Genomic DNA, 14,783 nt, shown 5'->3' on the forward strand with positions numbered 1-14,783 from the left:
GTGAGGGGACTCTAATGTGCGCGGAGACCCCAGACCCCAGGGTTGTAGGCCTGGGGACTGAGATGCTCACGTAGAAAAGAGAAAGTTCAAAACCCTCAGAGGCCGATTTGACGTTCGCTCTCTGCCAGCCGCTTCCGAGTCGGCGAAATGCTGCGCGTGCGCGCCGGTGGAACGGCGGGATTGGGCAGGGTCCGCGGAGAGTGCTTCCGGTAATGAGCGGGGTGCGAATAGTGGCCTGGCTCTGACGCGCACCGCCTGTGGGCGGGGCTGGGGCGAGGCCTGGCTATTGCGCTTCCGGCAGTAGGGGACCTCACTCCCTGCCCACATCTTGGCCCTAAACCCAGGGGGCAGGATGGGGCGGAGCTATGGAGGAGCGCTTCCGGTAATGGGAGAGAAACTGAAATGGCCGGCGGAGCCAAGTTGTCGGGAGGGCGGGGCCAGGACGAAACTGGGCGGAGAATTTCCGGCACTTGGTGAGTCGTCAGGTTTGCCCTAGCTCGGATTTCCGGAGAGAGGCCATGACCGCTCAGCGAGGTGGGCGGGGTCTGGCTTCTTCTGGGGCACGACTTTTTTGGAATTTCTAATCGTTTCTCTTTCTTTTGCGTCCAGTGGGACGGGACTACTTCCTACGAATTTAAGTTCATGTTTGAACAGTGAGGTAAAGATTGGAGTTGTGTGGGCGCCTCGGTGGTTCAGTTGGTTAAGGGACTGCCTTCGGCTCAGGTCATGATCCTGGAGTCCCGGGATCGAGTCCCGCATCAGGCTCCCCGCTCAGCGGGGAGTCTGCTTCTCCCTCTGACTCTACCCCCTCTCATGCTTTCTCTCTCTCTCTCTCAAATAAATAAAATCTTTAAAAAAAAAGGATTGGAGTTGTGCAGGACATGTGTGTTGAAAGTTAACATGGTTATATTTTAAGGGTGAAAGTGGCTTTCCTCAAAAACTTGTGAGAAGAAAAGAAACAACTTTTGGCAAGGATGTGGAGAAAAAGGAACCCTCCTGTACCGTTTATGGGAATGCAAACTGGTGCAGACTCTGTAGAAGACAGTATGGATTTACTCCAAAATAGAAGTACCTTACTACCCAGTAATTGAACTAGTGGGTATTAACCCAAAGAATAGGTAAACACTAATTCAAAAGGATATATGCACCCATATGTTTATTGTAGCATTATTTACAATAACCAAATTATTGAAGCAAAGAAGTGTCCATCGACTGATGATTGGATGAGAAGATGTTATATATATATAATATATATACACGATGGAATATTACTCAGCCATAAAAGAGAGTGAAATCTTGCCATTCACCTCAACGTGGATGGAACTAGATGGTATGATGCTGTCAAGTCAGTCAGCCAGAGAAAGACAAATACCAAATGATTTCACTCAGATGTGGAATTTAAGAAACAAAGCAAAACAAAGGAAAAAAGGAACAAAAGAAAAAGACTCTTAACTACAGAGAAAAATTAATGGTTACCAGCAAGGAGGTAGGGGTGAGGGATGGGAAAAGTAGGTGCTGGGGATTAGGAGTAAACCTATCATGAGTAATTTATAGGGTTGTCAAATCACTATATTGTACGTCTCAATATAACACTGAATGTTAACTACATTGGAATTAAAATTAAAAACTTAATTTAAAAAACCCTCTTTTGATGAAGAGATAGAGATGCATGTCTTGGGAGAGGTGAGCTGGAATCGGTAGTCTGGGACCAGGTCCTCCATGGGGAGTTATGTGGGATCATGGCTGGAATATCTCCTACATTAGAATTTAAGCAATTTAAGTAAGCAAGGAGTGCACCTGTCTGTGCAGCAGATGCAAACTGAAATGTGAAATGCAAAACTATGCTAAATGTACCATTATTTACCAACATTTTTCAGAACATAATTTCCATTTCTAACCCCATTCACCATGTACTCAATCATGTACTCATTTTCAGAGACGTTCATAGGCACAAGACCTGGAGTGTGGGAGATGAGGGATAGATTTAGGTCACCAACTACTGGTTTAAAAAAAAATTTTTTTTTAATGTAGATCTAACTCGAGTTGTTCTTTATATCTGTCAACACATTCCACACTTGAGGTGACAAACTCAAATTACTTTCAGGTAAACCTTTGTGACATCATAATGCATTTCCAAACATTATTTCTAAACATAATTTCAAATTCACTTTACTTATATATAGTTAATATTTTGTATTATATATAGTTTTATTAGTATATATAATTAGTATATATTAGTATATGTATTAGTATTGTATTATTAGTCTATATATTAGTATTATGTTATATTGGTACATATATTGGTATATAAGTATATATATTACTATTAGCAAATATATTAGTATATGTTAGTTTATATTAGTATATGTTATATATAACTATATATAGCTATAGTTTAGTATTATGTTATATATTATAGTGTATTATATATAATTATATATTATTTTATAATTATGTTGTTTATAATTAATATAAGTATATTATGGCAAGATTTCTCTTTTTTATGGCTGAATAATATTCCATTGTGTGTGTATATAAATCAGTATTATATATTTTTAATTATATATTATATATATATATCTCACTTCTTTATTCATTCAATCCTCAATGGATACTTGAACTGCTGCCATATCTTGGTTATTGTAATTAATGCTATTTTAATCATATAGGTACATGTATCCCTTTGAATTAGTGTTTTTGTATTCTTTGGGTAAATAGTGTGATTGCTGGATCATTAGATAGTTCTATTTTTAACTTTTTGAGGACTCTCCATACTGTTTTTCACAGTGGCTGCACCAGTTTGCATTCCCACCAACAATAGTGCATGAAGGTTCCTTTTTCTCCAAGCCCTTGCCAACACTTGCTGTTTCTTGTGTTGTTGATTTTAGATATTCTCACATGTGTGAGGCGATATCTCATTGTAGCTTTGATTTGCATTTTCCTGATGGTAAGTGATGATGAACATCTTTTCATGTGTCTCTTGGCCTTCTGGATATCTTCTGCCAAATTCACTTTACTTTTATCCAAAGTAAATAATGTATTTTCATTAAAAAATTATTTTCTATTTTAGCACTTTGTTCCTTTTCTATTTCATTTTGTATAAAAAGACTTTTAATATATTAAATTTGTAAGGTTTCACTGCCATATACATTATGTGGCATTTCATAAGCTTTAAAGTAATGTTTATAGTCTTGATGTTCATTACATTTGAATTCCTTAGCATTTACTAAAATTTGAGTTATTATTCCTCATAAAATCTTAAGTTTTCATTCCAAAACTAACATGTGATGATCCCACAAAGATTGAATTTTGGATGAAAACATTGCCATGTATATTACATTTTAAGATTTCTCTGACGTAGTTATTTACTGATGTTTAGTAATGTTTTACTCTTGCTGAAATATAGTGCCCATCCAGTATAATTTTAAGATCTCCCCTGGTATGAATGTATGTCTAGTGAAAATTCATCCTAAAGTCTTTGCAAGTTCATTACTTTTGCAGATTTTTTTCTAATAACTGTGATATTTTGTTATCAATAAAGAACCTTTATGCAAATGTTGGTTTTGACACTAGAAAGAATTATTTCAGGTTGTGACAGTAAGGAACCATTTTGATGGATCTCTTTACTTGATTACATTTATAATGTGCATCCTTGTTTTTAAATGTGAGTCACCCAGATATAACTGAAAAGAGAATCCAATCATATTATCATATCATTCCATGATGTTTCCTGCACATTAAAAAAAATAGTGTTGGGGATAGATTTGGGGATCTTGCAGAAGGTAGATTATATAGATTAGCTGTACTATGAATATTGTCAACCATCCATGTTGGTTTCAGCATGGATTCCCATGTTCACATGCAAACTTCCATCAAACTCTGGACATTGTGGAACTTCCATCAAACTCTTAATTGGGGGGAAGCCAGTTATAGGTGAAAGTCATGCACCCATTTTGTTTATGGGGAATTTTGTTGCTTATAAAATTTACAAGTCAGCAAGATGAACACATTCACAGGGGAAAAAAGAGAATATTTCCTCAATCACAGGAAGACTTTGATATGTGTCGCCTTGTTATATCATTATAAAACAGATGCAAATTATTAAAGATTGAAGACTTCAAAATCATTAGACTTCAAATTTTAGAAAAACAGGAACTAGTTCACCTAGTTAAGGTGAACTAAAAATTAAACTCTGTATCACAAAAACAGAGTATACATTTTTTAAGCATACATGGAACATAGGATATTTATCACTATCAAAATTTAAAAATCTAGGGGCACCTGGGTGGCTCAGTCATTAAGCATCTGCCTTCGGCTCAGGTCATGATCCCAGGATCCTGGGATCAAGCCCCACATCCAGCTCCCTGCTCAGTGAGAAGCCTGCTTCTCCCTCTCCCACTTCCCCTGCTCGTGTTCCCTCTTTCACTGTGTCCCTCTCTGTCAAATAAATAAATAAAATCTTTTTAAAAAATTTAAAAATCTAGACTTAGATAAGGAGAGACATATACAAAACATTCTTGCAATAGAGAAATTTCTCTGATCACAAAATGTACACAGGCCTCAAGGTCAGACAGAAAAAAAGCTTTTCTAAAAAGGAGTAAACAACACTAGCAAGAAGAGATGTGGTAGTATATGAGCAGGTAGCATGACCTATAGTTGATCAGGGAATTTTTTAAAAGATTTTTATTTATTTTAGAGAGAGAGTGGGGAGAGGGGCAGAGGGAGAGGGAGAGAGAGAATCCCAAGCAGACTCCCCAATGAGTGCAGAGCCTGAAGCGAGGCCTGCTGCAGAGCCGTAGGGGGTTTGATCCCACGACCCATGAGATCATGACCTACACCAAAATCACAAGTTGGACACTTAACTGACTAAGCCACCCAGGTACACTGATCAGGGAATATTTTACCCTGAGGTCAGCCCTCTCTTTTCAGGGGCTATTAGCAGGAAGGGTTTTTCCTAATTACAATGCTTAAGGATGGGCCAGTGTTCAGGGATCTTGAAGGAGAGAAACTTAACATTTGATTAAGTCATGTTACAGGCATTAATTTCTGGTTGATCAGTAGGGACAATCAATTCACCTAATTATAGGACAAAAAATGGGAATTTCAAGAATTTGTGCCTGGCTTTTTTCCAAGTAAACTATGGACTATAAGTCCTACCAACTAATATAAGAAAGGGTGTTTTTTGCTGTAAGCTGTTCCCTGAAACAGAAAGCATTGGGGAATTTCTTAACCATACTATTTTCCAGGATTCCATGCTCAGATAAATTTCAATATTGTCATTACCTATTAGGAGACCCTAAAATGAATATAGTTCAAAAAATGAATGCATGTTTATTTGTAAAAAGTAACATTAAAAATGTGGATTAATAACAGTGACAGTGAACTTGCTTAGGAACTTTAAAGTATATGCCTGTGTATAGCATTGACAGTCCTTGCATCTTTATTATACCATTTTTGCAAAATTTTGACAGGAAATAGGCACACAGTTTTAAAATAATTACACAAGGGATGCCTGGGTGGCTCAGTCAGTTAAACGGCTGCCTTGGGCCTGGGTCATGATCCCAGGGTTCTGGGATCGAGTCCCACATCGGGGTCCCTGCTCAGCAGGGAGCCTGCTTCTCCCTCTCTCTCTCTCTGCTTGTGCTCTGTCAAATAAATAAACTCTTAAAAAAATAAAATACACAAAATAGGATGAGGTGCAGAATAATGACCCCATTTTTATGATAGTATGACATTTTGTGAGAGGCCATTTCATCCTAAAGGGGTCTTTTCTAAAAACCTTGAAAAGGGAGTTAGTCCATATGTATTTTCCTTGGATACAGGGAAACAGATCATATTTACATAAGGAAAAGAACATGGAGGAGCAGGGGTCATATAACTGACAAAAATGGTGTTTAGTTCAGCCCGTATGGTTATGACTGGGGAAAGATGGAATCAAGCTATGAGAACACCTGGTTGTAGCAATGTAATTTCACAGGTAACACCCATAGGCTTGTAAGTATAATCAGTAGTAGCATTTGGGACTAAAGAGAAATTGGTTACAGGTAAAACCAACTGGTCTTCAACATAGTGAACAGATCACAATTTCTGTGACAAATTTTGACAGATCCAACCGTCAGAAAGGTTTTCCCCTTCTGCAATGGATTGAAACAGGCAGATTAGAGCATGGTCTAGGAAAAACCAGAAATGAAATCTTTTTGTGCAACTATACAAAAAAAGTTTCCCTTGCACAAGCACATGAAAAAGTCCTGGAATATTAGAGGGGTAGTGAGAAAACCAAACCCTGACCCCCGCCCCCTCCAGGCCAATGGTTTATTTTTTGGTTGGGAGATTTTGATAACTGATTCCATGTCCATACTTGTCATTAGTCTGTTTAGATTTTATTTGTGATTTATGCTTTGTAGATTGTATATTTCTAGGTATTTTTTTTTAGGTTATCTAATGTGTTGGACTGTTCATACTTTCATATGATCCTTTGTATTTCTATGTTATCTGCTGTAATGTTTCCTCTTTCATTTGATTTTGAGTCTTCTTTTTTTCCTAATGTAGCTTAAGTTCTGTCAATTATGTTTATTTGTTCAAAAAGCCAGTCTTTAATAATAAAGAGGACAAGCCAACAAGAAAATATAGCAATTTTAAATATTTATGCATCCAACATAGGAGCATTCAAATACATAAAAAGTTAATTACAAAAATAAAGGAACTAATTGATAATACAATTATAGTAGGGGACTTTAACACCCCACTTCCATCAATGGACAGATAACCTAAACAGAAAGCCAACAAGGAAACAATGGCTTTGAATGATGCACTGGAACAGAAGGATTTAACAGATGTATTCAGAACATTCCATCCTAAAATAGTAAATATACATTCTTTTCAAGTGCATCCAGAACATTCTCCAGAATAGGTCATATACTGGCCCACAAAACAAGCCTCAACAAATTTAAGATCAAATTCATACCATGCATATTTTCTGACCACAATGCTATGAAACTAGAAGTCAACCACAAGAACAAATGTGGAAATATGACAAATACACAGAGGTTAAACAACATGTTACTAAATAATGAATGGGTCAACCAGGAAATAAAAAAACTTTTTTAAAAGATTGTGGAAATAAATGAAAATGAAAGCACAATGTCCAAAACCTATGGGTTACAGCAAAAGTGGTTCTAAGTGAGTTTATAGAAATACAAGAGTGCCTCAAGAAGCAAGAAAAATCTGAAATAAACAACCTAATATTACACCTAAAAGAGCCAAAAAAAGAAAAACAAAACCCAAAAACAGCAGAAGGAAGGAAACAGTAAAGAATAGGGCAGAAATAAATGATACAGAAACTAAGAAAACAACAGATCAATGAGACCAGGAGCTGGTTCTTTGAAAAAAAAAATCAATAAAATTGATAAACCTCTAGCCAGAATTATCAAGAAGAGAAATGACTCAAATAAATAAAATCACAAACAAGAGGGAGAAATAACAACCAACACCACAGAAATACAAACAATTATAAGAGAATGTTATGAAATACCATATGCCGACAAACTGGACAGCTTAGAAGAAATGGATAAATTCCTAGAACATAAACTTCCAAAACTGGAGAAAGGAATACATAAAAAATGAACAGACTGACAACCAGCAAAGAAATTGAATCAGTAATCAAAAAACTCTCAAGTCTGGGCCAGATGGCTTCACAGGTGAATTCTACCAAACATTTAAAGAAGAGTTAATACCTACTCTTCTCAAACTTTTCCAAAAAAAGAAAAAGGAAGGAAAACTTCCAAATTCAATCTACAAGGCCAGTATTATCATGATACCAAAACAAGATAATGACACCACTAAAAAAAAGAGAGAACTACAGGCCAATATCCATGATGAACATAGATGCAAAAAACCTAAATAAACACTAGCAAACCAAATTCAGCCAAATTCAAAGAATCATACACCATGATCAAGCGGGATTTACTCCTGGGTTGCAAGGGTGGTTCAATATTTGCAAATCAATGTGATACATCACATCAATAAGGGAAAGGATAAGAACCATATGATTATTTCAGTAGATAAAGAAAAAGCATTTGACAAAGTACAACATCCATTCATGATAAAAAAAAAAAAACACCTCAACAATATAGGTTTAGAGGGAATATATCTCAACATAACAAAGGCCTTATATGGAAAACCCACAACTAACATCATCCTCAATGTGGCAAAATTGAGAGCTTTTCCCCTAAGGTCAGGAACAAGACAAAGATGTCCACTCTCACCACTTTTATTCAACATAGTATTGGAAGTCCTAGCCACAACAGTCAGACAACAACAACAACAAAAATAAAAGGCATCCAAATTGGTAAGGAAGAAGTAAAATTTTCACTGTTTGCAGATGACATACTATAGATAGAGAATACAAAGACTCCACCAAAAAACTACTAGAACTGATAAACACATTCAGTAAAGTTGCAGGATACAAAAATCAATGTACAGAAATCTGTTGTATTTCTATACAATAATGAAGCAGGAGAAAGAGAAATTAAGAAAACAATCCCATTTACAATTGCACCCAAAATAATAAAATACCTAGGAATAAACCTAACCAAAGAGGTGAAATTCCTGTAAGACCTGTACTCTGAAAACTATAAAACACTGTTGTAAGAAACTGAAGATGACACAAACAAATGGAAAGACAAATAAAAAAAAAAAAAAGGAAAGAGGAAAAAAAAGAAAGAGGGAGAGAGGGAGGGAGGAAGGAAGAAAAGACACTTCATGCTAAGAGATTGGAAGAACAAATATTGTTAAAATGTCTATACTACCCAAAGCAATCTACACATTTAATGCAATCCTTGTCAAAATACCAGCAGCATTTTTCCACAGAACTACAGCAAACAATTCTAAAATTTGTATGGAACTGCAGAAGACCCTAAAGAGCCAAAACAATTTTGAAAAAGAAAAGCAAAGCTGGAGTCATCACAATTCTGGACTTCAAGTTATATTACAAAGCTGTAGTAATCAAAACTATGGTTTTGTGCCAGTATGGTACTGGCACAAAAATATTCACATAACTCAATGGAACAGAACAGAAAGTCCATAAATAAACCCATAATTATGTGGTCACTAAATATGAGATCTGAAACTATAAAAATCACTATGAGACCTGAAACTGTAAAAAACCTAGAACAGAACACAGGCAGTAACCTCTTTCACATTGGCCATTGCACTTTTTCCTAGATATGTCTCCTGAGGCAAGGGAAACAAAAGGAAAAATAAACAAATGGGACTTCATCAAAATAAAAAGCTTCTGCACAGAGAAGAAAACAGTCAACAAAACTCAAAGGCACCCTATAGAATGGGAGAAGATATTTGCAAATGACATATCTGGTAAAGGGCTAGTATCTAAAATATATAAAGAACTTATAAAACTCAACACCCAAAAACAACTAATCCAATTTAAAAACGAGAAGACATGAATAGACATTTTTCTAAAGAAGACATCCAGATGGCCAAGAGACACATGAAAAGATGTTCATCATCACATCATTAGGGAAATGCAAATCAAAACTACAATGAGATATCGCCTCACACATGTGAGAATGTCTAAAATTAACAACAAAAGAAACACATGTTGGCAAGGACTTGGAGAAAAGGGAACCCTTGTGCACTATTGTTGGTGGGAATGCAAACTGGTGCAGCCAGTGTGGAAAACAGTATGGAGGGTCCTCAGAAAGTTAAAAATAGAACTACCTAATGACCCAGCAATCACACTGAGTATTTACCCAAAGAATACAAAAACATTAATTCAAAGGGATACAAGCCCTCCTATGTTTATAGCAGCATTAATTACAATAGCCAAGATATGGAAGCAGCCCAAGTGTCGAATGACTGATACATGGAGATGTGGTATATATGTACCTTGAAATATTATTCAGCCATAAAAAGAATGGAATCTTGCCATTTGCAATGACACGGATGGACGTAGAGAGTATAATGCTAAGCAAGGTAACTCAAAGATAAATAACTTATGATTTCACTCATATGTGGAATTTAGAAACAAAACAAATGAGCAAAGGGAAAAAGGAGGGGAGGAGGGGACAAACAGAGAAACAGACTCCTAATTATAGAGACCAAGCTGATGATTACCAGAGGGGAGGAGTGTGGGAGGGATGGGTTAAGTAGGTGATGGGGTTTAAGGAGTGTCCTTGTGGTGAGCACAGGGTGATGTATGAAAGTGTTGAAACACCACATTGTACACCTGAAGCAAATATAACACCGTGTTAACTGGAATTTAAAAACTGTTTAAAAAGTAGTCTTCAGTTCCCTTAATCTTTTCTATTGTTTTTTCCTATTTCATTTATTTCTGTGCTGATCATTATTTTCCTTCTGCTAACTTGGGGTTAGTTTTTTTTTTTCTTGTGCCTTGAGGGGTAAAGGTAGGTTGTTTGAAAATTTTTTCCTTAATGTAGGTATTGCTATCAACATTCCTTCTAGAATTTCTTCTGATCCATCCCATAAGTTCTGTCAGGGTGTGTTTCTATTTTCATTTGTTTCAGAATATCGTTTCTCTTTTCATTTCTTCTTTGACTCCTCAGTTGTTGAGTAGTGTGTTAATTTCCACACATTTGTGAGCTTTCCATTTTTAATCCTATTATCGTTTCATACTATTGTGTTCAGAAAAGATAATTGGTATGATTTCATTCTTATATTTACTAAGGTGCATTTTGTAGACCTAACATAGGACCTATCCTGGGTAATGTTGTGCGTGTGCTTGAGAAGAATGCATATTCTGGTTCTGTTGGATGAAATAATCTGTATATGTCTGTTAGGTCCTTTCGGTCTGAAGAATAGCTCAAGTCCAATGTTTTTGTGATGATTTTCTGTCAGAATATTCTATCCATCGTTGCAAGTAGGGTATTGAAGTTCCCTATGCTTATTGCTATTTCTTATTGCCTTTAGATCTGTTAGTATTTGCTTGATATATTTAGGTACTCCAGTGTTAGGTGTATATATGTTTATAATTGTTATATCCCCTTGATGAACTGATCCCTTTTTATTATATAATCACCTTGTCTTGTTACACCTTTGGACTTGAAGTTTATTGTATCTGATATAACTAGAGTGACTCCTGCTCTCTTTTGGTTTCCATTTGCATGGAATCTCTTTCCATCCCCTCACTTTGAGCCTATGTGTGTCCTTAAATCTCTTTTGTCAGCAGCATTCACTTGAGTGTTTTTTGTTTGTGTTTTGTTTTTTGAGTAAAGCGATAGTAGTTTATTAAGTGAAGATACAGAAAAAGCTCTCAATAGTGAGAGGGGTCCCAACAGGGTTGCAAAGGGAGAAACTTTTTTTTTTTTTTTAAGCCATCCAGTCACTGTAGGTCTTTGACTGGATAATTCATTCATTTATAGTCAGACTAATTATTGATAGGTAAGGGCTTACTGATGCCATCTTATCAATTGCTTTTCTGGCTAATTTGTAGTTCCCTTATTCCTTTTTTTCCTCCTTCTGACTTCCTTTAGGAATTGATAATTTCCTATAATGGAAATTTCCTATAATTGATAATTTAGGATAATTTAGGAATTATCACATTGGCCATTGCACATTGTATATTATCAACAGATTTCAAACCTCAGGATGAAAATCATTGATAGTAATTTGGCCTGTTCAAGAAACCTGAAATAAACTATTTAATAAAGTGAAGGTAACAGGACCTTTCCATGGGGATCCTTGTAACTTTAACAGCAATTATAGGTATTATAATTTTGATTTTTAATTAATCAATTATCAATTATTAAATTTATTTAGAATTTAATTGAATAATCTTTCAGAAGAACTTAAGAGACTGTTTTCTCTACTATGAATTATCTGATGTGTAGCTGATTGTGAGAAATGGTTAAATAATTTATCACATTCATTACAGTTTTAAGGTTTCTCTACAATGTAAATTCTTTGGTGAATCCTGAGGTCAGATCATTGTCTAAAGGCCTTATCATTTTCAATACATTTGTATGTTTTCTCTCTGATGTGAATTCTCTCATGACCCCTCAGGTAAACATCTGAACATCTGATAAAAGTTTAACACATTCATTACATTTATAAGGTTTCTCTCCAGTAGGAGATAATATTACATATGCTTGATCTTTGGATAAAAGCCTTGCCATACCCATTACATTTTTGTGCTTTCTTTCAAAGATGCATATTCTGGTGTCTAATTAACTGTGAGCCCTGGTTACAGGCTTTGCCAAATACATGACTTACATGGTTTCTGTTCAGTATGGATTCTTTGATGTTGAGTAAGGCTTGAACACACATTAAAGGTTTTGCTACACACATGACATTTGTGAGGTTTCTCTTCACTACAAATTCTCTGATAATCCCCAGTGCTTGATCTTGGGATAAAAGCATTTCCACATATATTAGGTTTACAATGTTTCTTTTCAGTATGCATTTTCTGATGTCTAGTAAGATTTGCAAATTGGGTAAAGGCCTTGTCACATTCATTACATTTATAAGGCTTCTCCCCAGTATGGATTCTTTGATGTCGGGTAAGGCTTGAACACACATTAAAGGCTTTGCCACACTCGTTACATTTATAAGGCTTCTCTCCAGTATGAATTATCTGATGTATGACAAGGTTAGAGGACTGGTTAAAGGCTTTGCTACATTCCTTACATTTGTAAGGTTTTTCTCCACTATGGATTCTCTTATGTTGAGTAAGGCTTGAACGCTCCATAAAGGCTTTGCCACACTCGTCACATTTGTAAGGCTTCTCTCCTGTATGAACTCTCTGATGAATTCTAAGATTTGAATGTTGACTACAGACCTTGTCACATACACTACATTTATATGGTTTCTCTCCAGTATGGATTCTCTGGTGTCTAGTGAGGTGTGATATGCGGTTAAAGGATTTGTCACACTCATTACATTTGTAAGGTCTCTGCCCAGAATGAATTCTCTGATGATTGGTGAGATTCGAGCTTCCTCTAAAAGTCTTCCCACATTCATTACATTTATAAGGCTTCTCCCCAGTATGGATTCTCTTATGTCGAGTAAGGCTTGAATACTCAGAAAAGACTTTGCCACACTCATTACATTTGTAAGGTTTCTCTCCAGTATGAATTTTCTGATGCCGTGCAAGATTTGAATTTTGACTACAGCCCTTGCCACATATATTACATTTATATGGTTTCTCTCTGGTATGGATTCTCTGATGTCTAGTAAGTTTTGCAAATTGGGTGAAGGCTTTGCCACACTCATTACATTTGTAAGGCCTCTGCTCAGAATGAATTCTCTGATGATTAATGAGGTTTGAGCTTTCTCTAAAAGCCTTCCCACAATCATTACATTGGTAAGGTTTTTCACTAATAGGTGTTTTTTGATGTCTAAGTAATGAAGGATGCATAAAAAGTTTCCCAGATTTATTACAAATGTTCATGTTGATGCTAGGAAGAATTCTTTGAAGTGGTGAAACAAAACTACCATTGATCAACTCAACTTGATTATATTCATAAATTTTCTCTTCAGTTTGAAACTTCTGAAGGTCAGCCAGATGCGACTGAAACTTTAATCCAATTCCATTTTCAAAACATTTTATATACTTGTTTCCTGCACAGGTCATGTTATTTTTTAGTTTTAACAAATACCTTTTATATGACTTCTCATGTTTGTAACTTCGATAAGTACTTTTTCTTACAGAAACACTCTGCTTTAGAGGGAAATCATTCCAGGATTTGTTATGCTGTTGATCTCTTCTACCAGTGAAATTTTGGTTATGGGCTGCGGTTACTCCTCTGTAATTTGTTTCATCATACGTATACTGACTTTCAAACTCATACATATTTTGCTGGACTTCTCTGAAACCCAAATCCTTGATGTCATTTCTTTTGTGTCTTTCCAACATCAATGTTTGGAATAATTCTTCTTTGCTAATATCCTCTTTTGGTGATAATTTTTTAATCATACTTCTAACAGAGATATCTGAAAGATATAAAGGACCATAGGTTTCCTATTAATAGAGTTATAAAGTGAATATTTTATCTTGAAAACATAATATTAGGCCAAAAGTAATGCTTATATAGTAATAAAACTTCTCAACCATAGTATGCAAATATTTAGGAATAAAGGGAATCGGATTCCTCAATAAAGAAAGGGTGTTTACACCCAGATAAAATTATTTTCAGGAAAGCCTAGTTCCAACACCCTATGATCAAACCACTCAGAGTGTTTACATAAGCCCTGAAACAAGTGGTATCTTCCTGTTGCCACCCCAAAGTACTCACCAATTGGCACTAGACATTTGGGTGTTTCATATTTGAAGGAAAGCAATATTATATTAATGCATATACACATACCTAATTATTTAGGTACAATTATAAAGGCTAAAGCAGAGGACTACATACTGTAATGGTAAATAATATCTTAAACTTATCTAACAAAAAATGGCAATTCACAATTATAAAATAAAAATAGCACTGAGAAAATGAGAAGAACCTGATAAAACACCATCGTAAGAATAACAAAATATTGGTCTGAATTTCTATAATTAAACTATCTATATTCATGCAGACTAGGCATTTTACAACATTAACCATTGGTGCATGACAGTCATAATACATAAAAGATATTTAAAAACCATTATCTGTAAGTCATAGTAAAAATGAATCAAACATTTCAGAAACCCACAGTAAATCCAGAAGATAAATAATAAGCCAACACAATTACAAACCATTATAATCTGTGGCATTCTAAAGAATTCTTCCTTCAGAACAAAGGACAGGGCTCCTATTCCCAAAGGA

The 14,783-nt window shown here is 35.6% G+C and overlaps 1 protein-coding gene across 2 annotated transcripts in view; it reads right to left on the minus strand.

The window, feature by feature from the left end:
* LOC112806790 (uncharacterized) overlaps nucleotides 1–14,783 on the minus strand; it is a 909,505-nt gene that overhangs the window by 880,140 nt on the left and 14,582 nt on the right. The window contains exon 3 of one of the 2 annotated variants that reach the window (XM_073889074.1): nucleotides 6,872–13,965. The exons of the other annotated variant lie outside the window; for it this stretch is intronic. Coding sequence (XP_073745175.1) covers nucleotides 12,218–13,965 — 1,748 coding nt within the window. The 3' untranslated portion in view covers nucleotides 6,872–12,217. Of the gene's footprint in view, nucleotides 1–6,871; nucleotides 13,966–14,783 lie in introns of those variants that run through there. 2 annotated transcript variants of the gene reach the window in all.

Source organism: Callorhinus ursinus, unplaced genomic scaffold, assembly GCF_003265705.2.
Source record: "Callorhinus ursinus isolate GAN/ISIS: 27379988/994484 unplaced genomic scaffold, GSC_fseal_2.0 scaffold101, whole genome shotgun sequence".
In the NCBI taxonomy this organism is placed as follows: domain Eukaryota; kingdom Metazoa; phylum Chordata; class Mammalia; order Carnivora; family Otariidae; genus Callorhinus; species Callorhinus ursinus.